Consider the following 18,756-nt stretch of genomic DNA (forward strand, 5'->3'; position numbering starts at 1 on the left):
CCTGCACTTACCTCCTAATTCGAAAAGCTTTGGCCCACTCTGCACTTCTCCTGCCCTTCTCCACATACCTCATTCTCCCTCCTTAGCTTTCTCCCCCAAGAGACCTTCTTCCCTAGAGCCTCTGCTTCTCCAGGAAGACAATGTGGCAGCAAGGTCCAGAGGAGGGACAGCAACCTTCTGCAACAGCCATTGTTGTGATCTAAAACTCCTCCCTGCACTCACCAGCCTCTCCATGACCCACGTGTGCCACTCTTGGCCTCCCCTCTCCAGGCTTAGCTCAGAGAGCACAACACCCTGCCTGCACACCCGGGAGAGAGGCAACAAGCCCTGCTTACACTGACTTGCCCTCAGACTCCGTGACAGAACAGGAGAAGGAGAAACAGCTTGTACATAAAGCATGCTGACCCTAGTGCTCTTCTTTGCCCAGCAACAGCAGAGATTAGACCTTTGAGGTTAGAAAAGAAACCAAGTACATAAGCCAGGCACTCCTGCAGCCAGTGAGAAACCTGGGTCATAAGGAAATGTTCTTCCAGGGATGAGCCTCAAGGACACACACAACTTCCAAGAGCATGGAGCTGTGATATATTAGTCTGGCATGGTGGGACAGATAATGTGGTCAAAGCTGAATGGATTTGGGTTTGCCCCTGCTCCTGACCAACACGGTGCCACCAGGCTTTTTTGTCTCCTTGGGGGTATGCCCCACAACAGGAAGACAGCAAATAGCAGTGGCACAACACACCACAGGGCCGGGATGGCTCTGCCACCTGACCACATTCAGACCCAAACTTCTACTTCTTAAAACGTCTACCATCTCCCAGAGAGAGGGCAGCTCAGGGCAGCTTTTGGTCTTTTAACACAGGCAGATGGCAGAGAATCCATGGTGCAAGGTGGAGGGTGTTCAGCAGGGGCGTTTGTACAGCAGACCAGACAGTTCCAAGGACACATGGGTGAGACTTGTGGCTCATCCGAATACACTGCAGCTCTCTAAAGTCCCTTGCCCCACTTTGGGCTTGGCTGTAGCCCACAATCCTTCCTGCTGCCAGGTATTGTGGCTCTCTACACTCTGAAACCACGACAAATGTTTGCTAGGGAGATGTGAGACCTTGGAGTGATGGAGACCCTTGACCCCTGATCCTTGCCTGAGAGATGGGATCAAAATGTAATCCAGACCTCCCTTACCTGGCCTTGCACAGCATCATCGCTGGCCTCCTGCTCTGAGGAGAAGCTGTCATCCTCTTCTTCAGAGTAGTTATCAATGTCTGGTGAACGATCTGAAAGCAGATACTGCAGATGCCACAGCTAAACACGACACATATCAAGGCCAAATAACCAATATTGCTGGTAAATGCTTGGGGATGCACACCATTATCCATGCCCTACCCAAAATGCTTGCATTTTGGTCTGTGACGAGCACTAACACACCTGAAGCTTTGATTTTAGGACCTGAGGGGACACTCCCATCCTCATGGTCGATGGGTTGACTGGACAAAGAGTAGATGCTGATTTCAGCCACTCGGATGTTCACATCCTTCATGTTGCTGTGGAGGCTCAGAAGCTGCCCTCCATCCGTTGGGTGCTGCATTACCTAGGCAGACAGACAGACAAGCCCCATGGCAGGTGATACAGGTGACCAGCAGCCCACTCCTCTGTCTCATGGGGAGCCAAAAAAAAAAAGCCAGAGCACTCAGCACCGAGTGCCTGCCAGCCAGCCAGGTTCCTTTCCCCACACGGGTACAGGGAGGTCATGCCAAGCTCCCAAACTGTTCCCAGCACCCCATACCTCCGCCATGTTAATGATGCCCACGGCAAGGGTCTTGTAGCCCAGGATTGTGCGGTTCTTGTACCTCTTCCTCCTCTGCAGCATGATCTGCAGTTTATTGCCATCTCTCTTGAGAAAGTGTGGGTACTGGGGAAGGGAAGCATAGGGAGACAGCAGCATGACAGCAGGGCTCAGCATAGCATATGGGTAGGTAGAGAATTCTTCACCAGTGCTGATACACAGCAGGATCTGGCCAGCTCAAAGGCCATTGCATCATCCTCCAAATCCCCACTGCCCAGCAAAACAATCCCCAAAGCACTGGAACAGCTGACCAGCAGCATCAGTCTGCGCTGTTATGATCCAAGCCCTCCTCAGAGGCTGCCCCCTTCACAGCCAGCCCCTAAAGCTGAGCTTGCAGAGGAATGCTGTGTGAGGGAAGCACCAGGAGCATGACAGGGTACCTGTAGCGAGAAGGTCAGCTCCAGCTCAGTCTCCATCAGGCCGCCAGGTGGGAGAACATATTCATTCGATCTCAGGACTCGCTTCGAACCCTACAAGAAGATCAGTAAGTGCGCACAGCTAAGCTGAACCATGTAGGCCACAAACCCCACTGCACCACGTACATAGGCTCTGATCTGTTTCACCTCTCAGAGCCACCTTTCAAACACTGCGTTTCTCCTGAGCTGCCAAAGGCCTCACAGATGCCATGGCCAGCAAGAGCCTAAGTCAGCCAAGACCAGAGACCCTTCAGCAACTCAGCCAAATGCTAGAGAAACACAAGACTAGAGCCCCCTGCTCTCCTTGCACCCACTGCAAATGGGTCAGCTGCCCCAGAAACCATGACACTGGCAAACAGGTAGCACAGGAAGAGAGACCAAAGTTGCATCCTTTCTGCAATCAGAGAAGATGGTGATGGGCAAGACTGCTTTATAGCAGAGTGACAAAGGTGCTCCGCTGATGGGAACTGCAGCAGGGTCAGGCCAGCCTGAGTGGCACTGGTTGAAGGCTTTTCCTGCACTGCCACTGCTGGTGTTACACAGGCTAAAGAAGGGGAGAAAAAACAAAGAAAGAAAGGAAAAAAACCTAAAGAGAAGAAGCAAGAAAGGCCTCCACACCTTGCAGCAACGCAGTGCCACAGTTCTCAATGACACCACAGCAAAGACAAGCTCTACAGAAACGGCCCTTGGTTTCCAAGAGTTGTCTGTAACACAGCTCCCACCAACTATGCCAGGAGCGAGGCTTTCCCTGGGAAAAGGCTTCCTGAGACGGAAGAGAGGAGGTGGAGCTAATCCCCTTCACCATCTGTGAGCTTCCCTGGCCAAGAATGCACCGACTCTTCCTTCCTGCATTGCTCTTTATTGAGATGGTAGGTGGTCACCACTACAACCAGCTACTGTGGCGCATTCGTTGTTTACTGTTTGTTATGGAGAGGCTTTCCACCAAAGACTGGGTCTTTCATCAGGCAACACGCACCAGTGCAGTTATTCTTCCTGAAGATGTTACTCCTGAGGACAGAGTTATGGCAAAGTTAAGCCCTGTACTACCAGACAGGTGACAGGCTTTGACCTTTTCTTGCCCACTGAGGCAAAAACCCGGCTCCTGCTCACTGCCACATCCTGAAACCAGGCCAAAGCAGGCAGAAAAGCACCACCCAAAATTTGAGGTAAAGAAGCTTTTTGGGAAAGAACAACTTTTTAAGTATCATCAGGAAATTTGGTTCCTTACGGAGTAGCTGGAATTGCTCAGGAGTGGAAAATCTCCTAACAGATGGTTGTAATAAGACCAGAAAGAACCCACAGGTGAGGTGTGGACAGAAAACCACGCAAGTCTCTTCTACTCATGACAAGAGACAGAAAACACAACAAAGGCTGAACCGGAGCCACCAGCTGCATCCAGGGAGCAGCTGCATCCCTCCCACAGCACCTGCTCTGGGAACACGGGGACTTCCTTTCCTCTTTCTTTGACAGCTTTCCCTCCTCACAGCTCAAGATGGGGAGTTCTTGAACGATGATGTCTCCCTGCCAAGAAGGAGCGCTGCATTTCCCTTCACACAATAATCGCAGTTACGGAGCCAAGACAAGATAATGGCACCTTTATGGTGCTAAGTCAGGCACACCTGGCAGCACCAGGCAGGGTCAGAGCCTTGTTTCCATCTAAGGTGCCTTTCAGAGCAGCTGCTTCCTGACAGCCTTACCCCAGTCCAGCAGAGCTATCACTGAAATGGGAGAGAACACAGCTCTCCTTTTCACCAGTCCCCAGTTGCCTCCTGCAGGTCCTCCACAAATTGCATGCATCATCTGCTTCCATCCAAGAGATGGCAACACTTGCTGGGCAGCCTTCAAACAGCTATTTGCAAGTGTGACTCATCTGTTACCTAGGAGAGGAGCAGGAGGAATGGATCCATCTGAGACCATTCTGTAGGCAGGTTGCATAGAAGCTGCCTACAGCTTCCATCTGCCTTCCAGGAAGGCTTGGCAGTTGCAGCCCTGGCAAAGCAGCTGCTCAGGCCTGCGGAGGCAGTCCTGAAGCACAGCCCTCCTAGACACGCAGGTCTCCAGGCAGCTAGCCCACTTCCAGCCCCAGCCCTGCACTGCTGGTATCCGCTGCCCAGCCTTGGTTTCTCCCTCCTCCCCAGCTCATTCCCTCACCAGTGCTCCCATTGAAGGGGCACAGCCAGCGCTTTCAGTCTTCTTGCATGGCACCATACATACAGCCAGCCAAGCAGGATGCTGACAAACTACACGTAGACTGCAGCACCCTCCTGATTTCTTCCTTCCAGGCCCTTTATTTCAGACATTTAGCTTTCAGATCCTTCTGGGCAAGTGAACCAGGCCTGCCATGAAGGCAAATGCCAGCTCCCGGAGCTCCAGTAATGCAGCAGCTTCCAGCCCTAATCCAGGATTTAGGTCCTAATGTGTGCAGCACAAAGAGCTCTGTGGGAGCGCAAAGCTGCTGAGCTCCCGCCCCACAGTGCGTTCAATGGGATCAGCGGCTTCTCAGCCCGCTGACAAGAACGAAGGAAGGACACGAGCACCCCAGCTGGGTTAGGGGAGCTGCGGAGAGGGCAGCACACTTAGGAGGCACCTCCTCTGCTGCCCCTTGGCAAAGCATATGTCTGCACCCCCAAGGATGTCTCTGCAGCAGCAGAGAGTGCAGGACTGTACATATGAGATGGTAGCAAACTCCATCTCCCCTTCCCTCTGCCTGGTTCAGAGTAGAGGCATGGTAAAAAGGAATGGGCAGCCGAGGCAGTAGTAAGATTACATTAGGTACCTATGGCAGCAGAAGGCATGAACAGAGCTGCCCCATCCATCACACAGCCCTCCTGCCCTCCTCAGGATGGCAATCCAGACAGCGCTGCCAGAAAACACCCACACCTAAGGATAGACTAAGGGGTTGGAAATAGTGGGGCAAGGACACTGACCTTCCAACAGCAGCCTGAGAGCGCAGCCTCGGCTAAGGCAGGATGCGCTCAGTCCCAGTGCCTACCTACATTCACCCTTGATGCCCACTGGCATCAGGCAGCTTGCTCCTACTCCTGCAACATCATTGCTACCCCCCTGGGAGCCCAAATCCCCCCAAGGCTGCTAAATGAGACAGGAACGAGGGATCAGCACAGAGGGAGGGATGCGCAGACCAGCACTTCACCGAGGGCACGAGGACAGGCTCGCTGCCATCAGGCAGCAGCGGGGAGAGGAGCCTACCTGAATCTTCACGGCGATAAGCACAGAGCTCAGCTCTTTGTCCAGCTCTTTCAGCACTGTGAGTTTCTTCAGGCGCAGACTGCAGAGCCTGTAAGACAGAGAGAATGGGACGCATTCAGGCACCACCATCCCTGGGGCCGTGCCACATGGTACCCGGTGCTCGGAAGGCAGCCTGGATGCTTGGCCCAGCCGCACACACGGGCTTGGCCAAGGGACGCTGGCATTCACGAGCCACCGAAACAGCCCATGGGGGAAAAAGGAAAGAAGGAAAATTAACGGAGCTAAAGCAGGCTTAAGGGATTAGCATGCGACAGGAAGTCCAACAGCAGGCCATGTGGTGATGAGATCCCTTCCCAAGCAGGACTGTTGCCAGCTCTGCTTAAATCTACCTTGGCCACGAGTGCTGTTTATTTATAAACCAAAGTACTTAAATCCACTCTTATCCTGGACTTAGTTATGGCGGGTGCTCCCCTGCAGACATCACAACTCAGCTCTTCCTTGCACAGTGTCACCCAGAGCCGAATGGCTCCATGGAGACACACCCTGGTAAAAAAAACAGTGAGGAAACTGAGCTCAGCAGTCAAAGGATGGGCTGGTGTCCACGAGACAGCCAGCATCACCCTGAGTGCTGGCAGAACGATGGGAACAGCAGCTACCAGCTGTACCAGGGAAAAGCTTGCAGAGGGGCTAAGCATGGCTAGCACCGCTCCCCAGCCAGCACCGACTTTGGCTTTCCAGAGACCCTAGAGGTGCCTCTGAGGATACTGGAAGACTGCAGTTCTATCTGGCAGCTGGGCTCCTTACCCAAAGCAGTCTCCTCATTAGCTCCTCGTGCTCCTCCCGGAGGAATTCAGGAATCCCATCAGTACCTGGTGTTTCTCCTCAAGGAAGCATACGTGCATACTTACAAGCTCTGACCATTTCCTTAACCTGAAACGGGGCTCTTGCATCCCTGATAAGATCTCATTTGCACAGCCACAGCTGGGACCCTGCAGTCCCAAACCATTTCCAAAACCCCACGTTCTGCAGTACCACCTCCCTTCCCAGGGAGATTAGCATGCCCATTCTGGAGCCTATATGTACTTCTTTACAACAATTGAGAATACCTTTATTTAAAACGGTGCTCCTCAGCAGCTTGGCTATCCCTAATGACCTTCTTTTTCTCTGTTACTTAATCAGTCTGTGCATCTCCCAGATCTGTGTCACTGCTTTGGGTTTAATGCCAGTTCTGGCCAGCGGTGGGTCCTCCACTAATCCCTGCAGATCCCTATAGGAAGGGACTGATCCACAATGACCACAACAGGTGAAATTTTTCAGAGTATCCAAACAACACAGGCACCAAACTCATACTTTGAACCACTCCCCTCCCCAGAGCATCCTTCCAGGTATATATTTTCCCTTCCCAGATACAGGCTGCAGCTATCGAACCGTTTCCTTCCTCTCCACTAAAATGAGCTGCAATTTTTGCTCTGAAGTCTGATGAAGCATTTTTAACAGTGCCACCAACTTGCCTTGAGAGTGCACCTTGAAAAGCAAAGTTGCTGTGAATAAAGGGCTAACCTGTTATACTGTTAAAATTGCAAGAGTAGTTGAGCACAAACAATGGGAACAATATGGGGTCATTAGTTAGGGGTGGAGTTTGGGGTGTGGAATATTGCAATGAATTTCTAGAATTAATAGTAATAACCACTCCTTGCACCATGAATATGCACACATTCCCTCTATGAATAGGGATGTTTACCTGCTTTCGGTGTGCAGGCTAGGAAGGAGTTATCCCCCTGCGCCCAGCAGGCTGAATAAAACCTACCTGCTCTACAACTACGTCATGGTTATAGAGTTTGTTCTGCACGTCACCTGCAACACGTACGTTTAGTGAAATTCAGTTCCAGCATGAGAGCCCTGGCTCTGGTCTGAAGACCCTCCAACCTCATTTCCCTTGTAGGTGATGGCAGTTCCCAGGTGGCACACACCGCAGATAGTTCTACTGCTGCATTTCACAGCCAATGCTTCAGTAAAGACCTCAATGCCAGGGGAACACAACCCAGAAACCAGAGGTACCATTCTTCTGGCTGCTGGAGGAGCAAGGAAAATGGGACGAAAACACAAGGTGTGCACAATACAGGAAGAACACGCTAGAGCTTTGCCCAGCAGCCTGTGGTATGCAGCAAGAGCAAACAGTGGGGAGAGGAAAACAATTCTGACCTACCTCTTGTCTCAACAAAAAGATCTGGCTACACAAAAGCAAGGGGTAGCAGCAGCTTTATAAACACCATGCAAAATGGGAGTTGCACAGCTGCCCAAAACTTACCCATGGGCTGGAAAAGGTACCTGGCAGAGTGAGGCCTGAGCTCAGGGTGAACAGGGTGTGCTGTTGTCCTGCACTGCCCTGTGCTTGGCTCACTGACCACTGGTGAGTTACGGCTCTGTGCAGTAAGTATTATTTTCCTGAACACTGTGACTGACTTTGAGAGGCAGCCACTAGGCTGTCTGGGCTTTGCCTGAAGCTCCTATGCCACCTATGAATGCTGGAGCACACCCACCCTTCTCAGCAGTGCTCCTCCACACATCCTTGTCAATACCGATGCTATGAGATGCACAGCTGCAGGCTAAGCCTTCAACAGCAGCTGTTTAGCTTTGATGTTCTTCCTGCCTCTGACAGCTCCAGTTTGTTTTTCAAGGTGATACCCACCTCTGAGACAGGGCTCCTGGGGGGATGCCAGGTGTTCAGCAAGGCTCACAAAGGACTGGGCTGTGTATTCCTGCTCCTTTCTGTGTTTTCTTCCTGCAAACCGTACCCCTGGAGGGCAAGAGGCAGTGAGCCAAGAGCAGGCACTTCAGGCTCTAGAGATGCCCTGGAGCTCTCCCTGCAGAACCTAGGTCCAGATGCTTGTAGAAACAGCTTGATTTGCTCTGCCCAGAGGCCTGTCCAGCTCACCTTTGATGGAGAAGAGCACAGAAATATGCTGTGTCCAGCACAATGCTGCTCAGGACACTCCCACAGCCTTGTGAAGTCAAGGTGCTGCACTCTGTTGCAATGAGATGCTGCTAGTGCATAGATAGGAGAGACCTACTCCTGTTTCATAACCCCACACAGGGGAGGAAGGCAAAGGCACCCAGGAATGGGTGAGAACGACAGTGCCAGAAGGGTGCATGCCATCAAAGCACAAGGCAACATTCTCTGCTAGGACAAATGGGAGAGCAAAGGGAAGAAAGCAGTATCTTGTACAGCAGTTACATCCATCTTTCCTTGTCTCCGTAACTGTCATGGCCCCGGAGCACATTTCTCTGTCCTCACAGGAGGGAAAGCCCACCCCAGTAGCCCCAGGTTCTCTTATCCACCTGGGCAGTCCATCTGTAATGGCATTAAATGTCACTGTCTCACAGCACACAGACGTTTACCAGGCATGCCCTGCTCCAATCAGCACTTGGAAGAGTGCCTAACTCCTTAATCTCTCATCAGCTCCGGGTTGGTCAGCGGTTTGCCCTTGAGCACATTGCATCCAGCTGCTGCACTCAGAGCACTCCAAAGCTGCATGGGCTGCCACCCAGAGGCTCAGAGCTGTGTGCTACCTGTGTGTGGAGCAGCCAGGTGTGAAGGAGGATGCAGCACAGCCAAGAGATGCGTCTGCTGTTGTTGCCTGGAAGGCACGTGCTTCTCAGTACCTAACATCATATGCAAAAATCATTCTCTTCCTCAGGGCTAAGTGGAAAGATGAAAGTACTAATGGGAACTGCATGTTTCCCAGCAAAGTTCTTTTCCTGCTAACACTGAATCTGATTGAAGTCAGGCGCAAAGCTGGCAGCTCACAATGCCATTTTACAGTCTGGTCACGCTGCTCTGTGCAGCAGGAAAAGTCAGCAGCAGAGAAATGCCCTGACAAATCATCATGGGGTAGTACTACTGTCCCTGATAACTGCACCAGCTGGAGTGCTGCTATCGAAACAAAGCTGCTGTGCTGCCTTCCCGGATGTTCTCAGCCTTCATTCAAGGTTTCCCCCACTGGTTCTGCTTCAAACCTTTTCTTTTTGGCCAGTTTGAGACCTGGTTGCCACCCGTACCTGCCTAAGACAGTACCAGCCAAACGAAGCAAAGGGACAAAAGTGTGACTTGTTTTGGTTCATTGATCAAACTACGAATGGAACATATAAAAGAAATACAAGCTAGTTCAAGGCCAAAGTAATACTGGAGAGTTTTGAAAACAGTCAGAAGAGGCACCTCTGGATCTGCCTATCTAGCATGGAGGAAATGGTAAAGAAGGGCTGGCAATAATTAAGACTGCACGTGAGTGTGAACTAGCTGGTGACAGTGTTTTAGAGAAGGACAGAATTCCAAGGAAGGCCCAGGATCTGGATTCCTCAGGAAGGTACCTCTTGAACAAAAAAACTCATTCAGAACTATCTGGCAGTTCCTCACAAAGAAATGCTCCAAAGGGCTCAGACAAATGGCCCAGTGCCTGGAGGGAAGGGTAGCACAGCAGCCTGGTGAGACCACACTATCTTCAGACCACGGGGCCAAGAAGCAAGTATCTAAAAGATGAAACCCAGCCAAATTATCAATGGCATGCATAGCAATGTGCAGAAACTACAACAAAACACAAGGCCAGAGAAGCATTCATAGCTTGGTAGGAGCACATTATATTTGCCCTTTCTATCTGAAGACATCCTTTCAAGAAGCACACAGGGCTCCTTCTGCTTCCCGGCAAAAAGCTGGTCACTGAGACACATCCTTTAGGGATTCACAAGTACAAGCTGGCTTGCCCAAACCCCACAGACACCCTTGGAGTACTTAGCCTTAGAAGGTGAGCTTCACCCCTGGCAGTGGCAGGGCTGGGGGCAACCAGCTGGGCAGGAGATGCTCAGAGCAGCCCTTGAGGTCAATCTGTCACAGGAACAACAGATCCACTATCGCTGCAGGCACAGGATGTTCCCTCTGATTCCTGCACAGCACCAGCAGCCCTGTGTGTCCACAATTCCCATACTCAGTCCAGTGTACTCTATCAGTCTCCATCAGCTCCCCATCAGGAGCATCCACAGTCAGTGCAGTGTGCTCCAGAGCCATGCCACCCAGTTCTTACCCACTGCAGCCCCGGCCATGCTGTTTGGAAGAACCATCTCAGTGTCACTGGAGCTGTCTTCACTGGAGGGAATGGGAGCAGTTTGATCCCGTTCGTAGAAGCAAATACCACCAATGTCCTCTGGTGTCACCTACACTTCTCAGAAGTTTGATATGCACTGAAATTGCCCTGGTAAACCTAAGTACAGCTTCTTCACAACAATAATCCCTGCATAAAATCAAGAGGTAATTAGAGAGACATGAGTGGGCCATTTAGTTGGACTCCACTGGAGCTACCTCTGCCCTCACCACGACTATACACAACCCTGCCATCCTCCACACTGCAACAGCCATCAATCCTGTGCGGAAAAGAAAAGAACAAAGCAAAACAAAACACTAGTCTAACTCTCCAGCACTGCCACAAAGCACAGCGTGGTCTGATTGTGCCCTAGTCAAAACTGAACGCTCTGCAGGTAGCCTTGTCTGGCCACAGGGATTTTGTGAGTCTTATCTGAAACGTTTGCTTCCTCTGCTTTGCCCCACGTAGCCCAAGTACCCAGGTTCAGTGCCAAAAGAGCTTCTAGACATCTCTTCTGATTACAGAGTTGGATGCTGAAGGATGCCAGCATGGACAGGATGGGGACACACACCACCATCAAAGGAAGGAAGAAGGTCACATCAGAAGAAGCAAGAGCATCCTGCGTGAGCAGGACCATCATGGGCAAGAGCTGCTGCTTCTGGGAAAGCCACGGAGGAACAGAAGTCAGGCAGCAAGTCCTGGGAGTACAGCACCTGAGCCTGGCAATCACTTGCAGTTCACAGGGCCAGGGTTTTACAGTGGAGCTGGGTTAAAAACATATACAGCCCTTTCCAGACCACAGGGTCCTCGGTCATGGATGCACAGTGCTTTTCAGGTGTACCCACTTTCTGGGGCCTGCACAAATCGAGATTTGAACAATCATCCTACTATACAGCTAATGATAAGAACAGCTTAAAAGAAATGGAAGTAAAACACTTCTTAGCACCAAAGAACTGAAAGCAGCAAGCTGAGGGAACTCACAGGGCAGACATCTGGAAGCAAAGTTAGCTGAGAGCCCCAACAGCCACCTCCTGCCCTGGATGCATGGAGAATGCCACCAGCAAACTGAAATGAAACACTTAGTTTCACTGGCAAGTTGCAGAGCAGAAGAAACCAACTCAGAGCTTGAAAGAGCAGAAAGTTGGTTTTCCTCTTTGAACCACCAAGTAAAAAAGGAGGGTATGTAAGACAAGATCTGCTAGCTCCAGACTCCTGAAGAGTACTGACCAGAATCCATTGGATTGACTACTAAGGAATAATGATCCTCCATCCAATTAACTGGGTTTTCCCACAGAAAACACGTTTGGTTGAACGTTCTTATAATCCAAAATACCTAAAGTAGCCTCAGAGAGCTAATTTAAAAGACTGACTTTGGAGATTTAGACTCGATTCTCATTTTTGTACAAAAGCAGATTAATTTTGTGCTACTTTTCCATCTAGTAAACACAAGATGAGTCACTTTGCCACTTTTAAAAAAGCCAGCTAAAAATGAATACACTGCGTAACCCTATGATTCTGTAAGAGACCTGGAGGAAAGGCTACTAGGAGTTCACAGCTGAGTGGTACACTTCACCTTGTTGATCGCTCTGAGCCCATGCTGCTGAACAGCCACACTACAGGTGGTAGAGGGCTGCCCAGAAACAGACTAATGACTTCAGCCTGCCTCTGTGAGAAGGTACACAAAGCTTTTTCCATATAGTTGAGTTGCTCCAGAATGCAAGAAGAGCAGATGCAAGCTTGCAGCAGAGCCCCAGAGGGTCTGTTGATTGTAGCAGTACCAGCAGCATGACTGGTAGCAGCTGATACTTCATCTCTGGCCCATCCCAGAAGAAGGAAGCTTATGTTGTCTAACAGCCTTGCAAACTTCCCACCACCAAAAGGGACAAAGGATCCAATTCTCATCCAAGACTCTGAGGATTCCTATGATCAGCACTCACACAGAATCATATCAAAGAATCATGGAGTTGGGAGGAACCTCAAAGATCCAACTCCCCAGACACAAGCAGGGTTCCTGACCACTAACTACATCAGGCATGATGTCCAGGGTCCCATCCAGCCTGGCCTTGAACATCTTGACCTCTGTCAAGAAGGCCTGATGTCCACTGCATCTGCAACGGCCAAAGTCGTGGGTGAGTGCATGCTGCCAAAAGCACTGACATGGAGATGCATTCATGTGTTGCATCTCAAGAGTTCTTTTTTCCACAAGTCCTGGTGAGTTTTCTGAAGCAAGCCTCCTTCCCTGGGACCTGCCTTTATGACAGGAGCTGCTGAAGCACTACCATTATGAAATGCTTTCTGCTGAGCGCAGCACTTGAAGGTGCCTCTTGATTTAGATTTGGATTTTGGTCCAAAAGCATCAGCAGAGCAGGAGACTGAAGCTGCACATATTGCTCCCACAACGAAAGACTACTAACAGGGCCTCTTTGGAAAGAGGAAGAGAAGGGTTGTAGCTACCTCAATGCTGATAGCCCGAGTGATGCAAGGGCAGCTCGACTACAGCAGAAGAGGTGCTGCTGTTTCTGAGGTTTCTTCTCCAACCACCCTCACGTACGTGTTTCTCAGTTACAAGCACAGTTATTTGTAAAACAAACAAACAAAACCCAAAGCATTTTGTTGGCAAATAAAAGCCCTGCCTGAAGAGCTCTCAGCTAAGAGGAAACAGAGACATTTGGAGTAGGATCAAAAACACTCATGTTAGGAGAATGTGGGGTGCAAGCAAGAGCTATGCAAACCAGCCAGGTGGCCAGAAGTTGGACAGCAATGCTCAGCTCCCATTAAGCCTCATCTGAACCAATGCTATCACTATGGTGAACCAAACCCCTTTTCCACTGCTCTGCTGGAAGGCAAGTGACAGAAATCCTTCCATCACCACCATCCCCTCCAGCTAAAAAGCAACTGGCCAAAATGCAGCTGTTTGCACTCATCTCTTATCGTTGCTACTGCAAGAGATTCATCTCATCCTCCCACCACAATGCACAACTTAGCAAAGCTGCAGCTGGTTCAGCACAGACCCCCAGAGCTCCCTGCCTTGCTGCATGTTTCAAGGGTGCAGAGAGGGAGAGTGCAGTGCCCAAGGGCATGACAATCCAGATCCACGGGTCCCACTAAGGACTCAAGCTCAGGTGCCACTTCAGCAGGAACTGGCTTTTTGCATAGAATCATAGAGTCTTTACGGTTGGAAGAGATCTCTGAGACCCCCGGTCCAACCACCAACCCATCCCTACTAACCATGTCTCTCAGTGCCACATCCCCACAGCTCTGGAACACCCCCAGGGATGGTGACCCCACCAGCTCCCCAGGCAGCCTGTGCCAGTGCTTCACTGCTCTGAGAACATTTTTTTTTCCTAATACCCATATCTACAGATGCCTTTCTGATTTACATTAAAGCCACAAACCTCTTCAACAGAAACAGACGGAAGTGAACCGTGCTGGGCTGCTATTGCCTTCATCAAATCCCCTTTTCTCCCTCCAGACATTCCTGACGGGCACACTTCCCTGACCTACTTTTCCAGAAAAGTTTCAGCTACTTCCCCTGAATCGCAATGAGCTCCATGTGCCAGCAAGCAGCTCTGGGAGAGCAGGCAGTACTTCCCTGCAGCAGCACTACGTGGAGAGAGCCCCCTGAGCCCTGCCACCAGCACAAGCCCATCCCAGGGTCCGGTGAGGCCAGGTGTAGAATAAAACGCTTGTTACTGCATAATGGCATGAATGCAAAGAAAACATGGAGCTCACCAAAACTCGTGGCTGGGTCAGTGTGACACAGACAGCTTGGCCTCAGCTGCCAGGGTACCTTGCACAGCACCCATCTGAAACTGTGCTCCTTAAGACATGTATGATGCTCTCCCCCAGGACTCCGTATGGATGTTCCAGTTTCTAAGGAAAGAAGTCCCATATCATCCTTCACTTCAGAAACTGCCCGAAGGAACGCTTCTACTTGAAATGTGCGTGCTGATCTCTGCAAAGTTTCAAGGGCTTCAAACCATTATTTCGCCTAACAGGGACACAAGGTTAGATTCTTAACGCTGTCAAGGCAGAAAGAAAAAGGAAGGTTGAGCCTGAACAGCTCAACTAGCATTCCTGCAAAGCCACATCTGAGTCTTCAGCACAGTGTCACAAATGCTGTCTAAAAACTCGGACAGCTACAGCAGAGAGTGAGAGCACGTATGTGTGAGTGTGTGTGGAAATGGGCCCCTGACAGACTCCCCAGTACCGGGTCAGAGTTCTGCAGTGTTATACCAGCCTTCTCCAAGGAGGGTTTCTATGTAGGATTACAGCAAACAGGCACCTGAGTACACATACCCTTCCAGATCTCCTCTGCTGAGCTTTCACCATGACAACCGATTATGTATTCCTGCCATTTATTTAAACCATTATTTACCCACGTGAGGACTTTCCCCTTTGTTCTGCAGCAGCCTAGCTTTTTGAGAAGCTCCTAAGAAACCTCATTGAAGGCATTTTGGAAGTCCAAACAGCTTATCAACTACAGCTCACAGACCTACAGCCATCTCCTAGTCCTTAGGCCCACCCGAGCTCAAGCAGTGACTGTGTAGATATTGAGGAGGTGTCACAGAGCTGGAGTCCCATTTGGGCTTTTTTTTTTCACCCCTTCATTCTGTTAAAGACTCCCCAATCTCAAGTGCCAACAAAATAAAGTTCACTGACTTGAAATGTCAAGGCTAAGAATGCAAGAGAATTACTTTTAATCTAGACTTCTTTAATGCTTTTGCACAAACCCCAAAATACTTCTATGAAATAATCTTCTGTTCTTGGAACAGTGTTTCTCAGTATCATATGCTCATAGAACCATTAAGGTTAGCAAAGATCACCAAGTCCAATCCCAGCCCACTGCCCACATCCCTCAGTGCTCTGGGACACCTCCATGGACGGTGACCCCACCACTCCTGTGCAGCTGTGCCGCTGCCTCACCGCTCTTTGGGAGAGAGAACTGTTCCTAACAGCCAACCTGAACCTCCCCTGCTGCAATTTAAGGCTGTTCCCCTCATCCTACAGCCTCCTTTCAGGTCGTTGTGGAGAGCCATCAGGTCTCCCCTGAGCCTCCTCTCCTGCACACTGCACAGCCCCGCTTCCCTCAGCCGCTCCCCATCACACTTGTGCTCCAGACCCCTCACAGCTCCGCTGCCCTCCTGGGTGGCATCCCAGCCTTGCTGACAAACCCTGCCCCTGCCTGTGAGAGGCTCTTATCCCTACTTGTCCGTCAGAGCAAAGACAGCAAGGCTGCTGTGCCTTTCCACCTAGGGGTGAGAAGGCAAACCAGTCCTGACTTTTTGTAGTGATTCTCAAGGTTATGCATTCTCGAGTGTTGACACCCTTCTACGAGCTACTGCATTGCATCGGAAGGGAGAAACACAGAGTCACTGATGTTAAATTAGCTGAAGTTACTCTGTGTCAAACATCCAATTTCTCAAGCCTTAAGAGAGAGCAAGTGGAGCTTGGCAGCCCCTGAAACGTGTCAGACACGCTACTGAACCCATACAGCTCCCAGAGACGTGGGAGGAAGTAGCGTGAACACACAGAGAGAGCTTCCCCAGAACACACAGCCACACCAGACACCCTCGCCTGCCTGCCTGCCTTCCAGGAGGCTCCCGGAGCTCCCGCAGGCACACATGACTGCTGACATGCAAAGGGGCTCACACCGCACAGCACCTCTCTCACAGCACCAGACGGCCACAGGGCTGCAGAAGGACGAAGCCACAGTGTTGGTGCCGCAGCGTTCGGTGCCTCCTGTCACATCCTGTTACCCAGCAGGAGATGCCCCTCTGAGAACTTCCTCCAGAAGGCTGCTCAGCTCTTGGGGCCATGGCTTCCCTCAAGCTCCCAGCCTGTAGCAAGGCTGCTTGACCACCATGGCATGGTGTGAGGTGACAGTCAGGAGCTAGGAAGGCTAGCCCCAGGCAGCCTGAATTAAACACTGCAGTCCAAACATACAATTAAAGTACATCTCTTCGTGCCGATGACTGCAATACTTGTGGTCAGTAAAAAAAGCAACCAACACGTTACTGTGAGATATTGCCCAACCACTTCTTTACTGTGTGAGCATTTACAGCTCCTACCACAGCCTGGCTGCTCTCCACCAGTGCAGCCTGTCACGGAACTCTGTGTACCTGCACCATGTGCACAGCCAACAAATGGGATCTTGGAGAAAAGGCAGGAAACAAACAAACAAGCAAACAAACCACCCTCAAAAACAGAAAGCACCGCTCTTAAACTGAGCTACTTGCTTAAACTGGGACACCACACCCACAGCAGAAGCACGTTCCATAGGCCCAGCCTAGGTACCGTTGGACAACGGGATGTCTGGAGCCCATCAGAGCAGTTATTTTTAAGGCTCAGATCTTTAACTTAAGCTTTTCATTAGGCTGCATGGATACCCCGGGCAGAGTTCAGCCTCTCAATGGATCCCATGACCAGCACGGAAATAGCTCAGTCACCCTGGCACTGACACTTCTGACCCCACCTCCACACGTGCAGCCAACCAAGACATCAGAAGCAGGTTTCTTGCAGACGATTTTGAGCAAGTACAGCTGGCAATGGAATTTCTTTTAATCCTTACCAGGTGAGCAAAGAAGCCAAAAGTACTTCCCTTTTTTGGGAGCAGAGCCAAAGACAGATGTGGTGCACTTCCCAAGCCCACTGCTCCCAAGGAGACACTCCTGTACACTGCCACACAATCCCACATTTATATGGGGGCACAGGAGAGGAATCTTGGTCAGGGGTGTTGGACTGCAGGAAGCCAATGCCTCAGGCACCTCCTGGACTCCACTCCAGCCCCAGCACTCAGTGGGGAGAGAAGGAGTCAGCGCATCCATGAGTGCTCAGTTCCAGCAGTAAGACTCAAGGACAGCAGGCAGCAATGGAGAACAGGCTGCTAACAGTCACCCCGTGCATGGTGTCAGTTCGTAAGAGACTATTTTAGAAGGAGTTGAGAAAGTTATTGCCATTATTTCTACCTTTGCCTGCTCAATCTTGTTGTCCTAGTTACCAGAGCCCTGGTGTCTAAGGCAACCAGCCCTGGCAAGCCAGCAGGAAAACACAATGAGATGTAACACAAATATTTGAGAGCGCTTTCTGAAATAGCAGAAGTAGGGATAAGTAACAGCAATTCCGTACCCCAGCACCACTCCGACCCCTACTTCAGTCGGACTCCCAATCACCCCCATGGAAGGCTGGGAACGGACATGATGCACTGCAAACCCAAATCTAAAACCCAAGAGCTCACACAGTTATCTACATGGCACACGCAGTCATATGCCCTGACTGAAGCTCAGAACCTGCGCTATCACACAGCAAACAGCTCTTCTCTACCCGTGCACAGCCCCTGCAGCACCCAGGCTCCATGTACCCAGCGAGCTGGATTGCTTCACGGAGGCATTACAAGGCAGCTCCATCTGGGAACTGAAGTAATGTGACACTCCTGTGCCTTGTGAGACCACTAAGAGCTCCATAAGAATTCAAGCCCAGACTGCATATTTGCTTCTCTGTTGTTTTCTTATCATCCACATACCACACTTAAGACGCCTGCAGGGTCAAGCCAGTGATAGCAGTAAGACAAAAGTGCCTTTCAGCAAACCGTGAGGCTTGGGTGGTGTCAAGAGTACAACTGCTGCAGTCACCATGCGCCATACAGTGATCAGTCACACACTGCCATTTGGCAGCTCTAGAGGCCTGGAAAAACAGGTACCCTGTAAGGGAGCACCACTCCCCAGCGCACCTGCAACACAACAGAGCTGAGGCGATCTGACACAAATAAGGTTGCTGAGGGTACAGATGCCAAGGTCAGCTTTCCTCCCAGCCAGAAAGTCTTGGTGGCGGCTGCGACCACATTTAGCTCCACCACATCCACTTCTCTAGGTACTCAGAAGGAATAACTCCACATGTCCAACAGTAACCAGGGACCACATATGCAGAACTTACTGAACTGAAAAATAGAAATTGTAATAGCTTATGAAGAACACTGCATGCGCAGCTTGCCCTAAATATTAAGTGCATAGTGCGAGGCACCTCAAAAGAAATACAAACTAAAAGATACTGCTATCTCTCTTCAATCCTCAATGTCCCTGTTTCAGAGCGTGTCTGGCATTTAACTCACCAGTTTGTTATCGGTTAGAAGACATCCACATCAAATGGGAAGTTCTGTTTTCTC

At 50.6% G+C, this 18,756-nt stretch overlaps 1 protein-coding gene across 3 annotated transcripts in view; it reads right to left on the reverse strand.

Moving 5' to 3' along the window:
* LOC140249538 (phosphofurin acidic cluster sorting protein 1-like) overlaps positions 1–18,756 on the reverse strand; it is a 42,580-nt gene that overhangs the window by 9,749 nt on the left and 14,075 nt on the right. For all 3 annotated transcript variants that reach the window (XM_072331362.1, XM_072331365.1, XM_072331364.1), the window contains exons 2-6: positions 5,464–5,551; positions 2,221–2,310; positions 1,781–1,906; positions 1,423–1,585; positions 1,180–1,271 (exon numbers count right to left, since the gene is read on the reverse strand). In XM_072331362.1, coding sequence (XP_072187463.1) covers positions 1,180–1,271; positions 1,423–1,585; positions 1,781–1,906; positions 2,221–2,310; positions 5,464–5,551 — 559 coding nt within the window. The remainder of the gene's footprint in view (positions 1–1,179; positions 1,272–1,422; positions 1,586–1,780; positions 1,907–2,220; positions 2,311–5,463; positions 5,552–18,756) is intronic.

Source organism: Excalfactoria chinensis, chromosome 3, assembly GCF_039878825.1.
Source record: "Excalfactoria chinensis isolate bCotChi1 chromosome 3, bCotChi1.hap2, whole genome shotgun sequence".
Taxonomy (NCBI): domain Eukaryota; kingdom Metazoa; phylum Chordata; class Aves; order Galliformes; family Phasianidae; genus Excalfactoria; species Excalfactoria chinensis.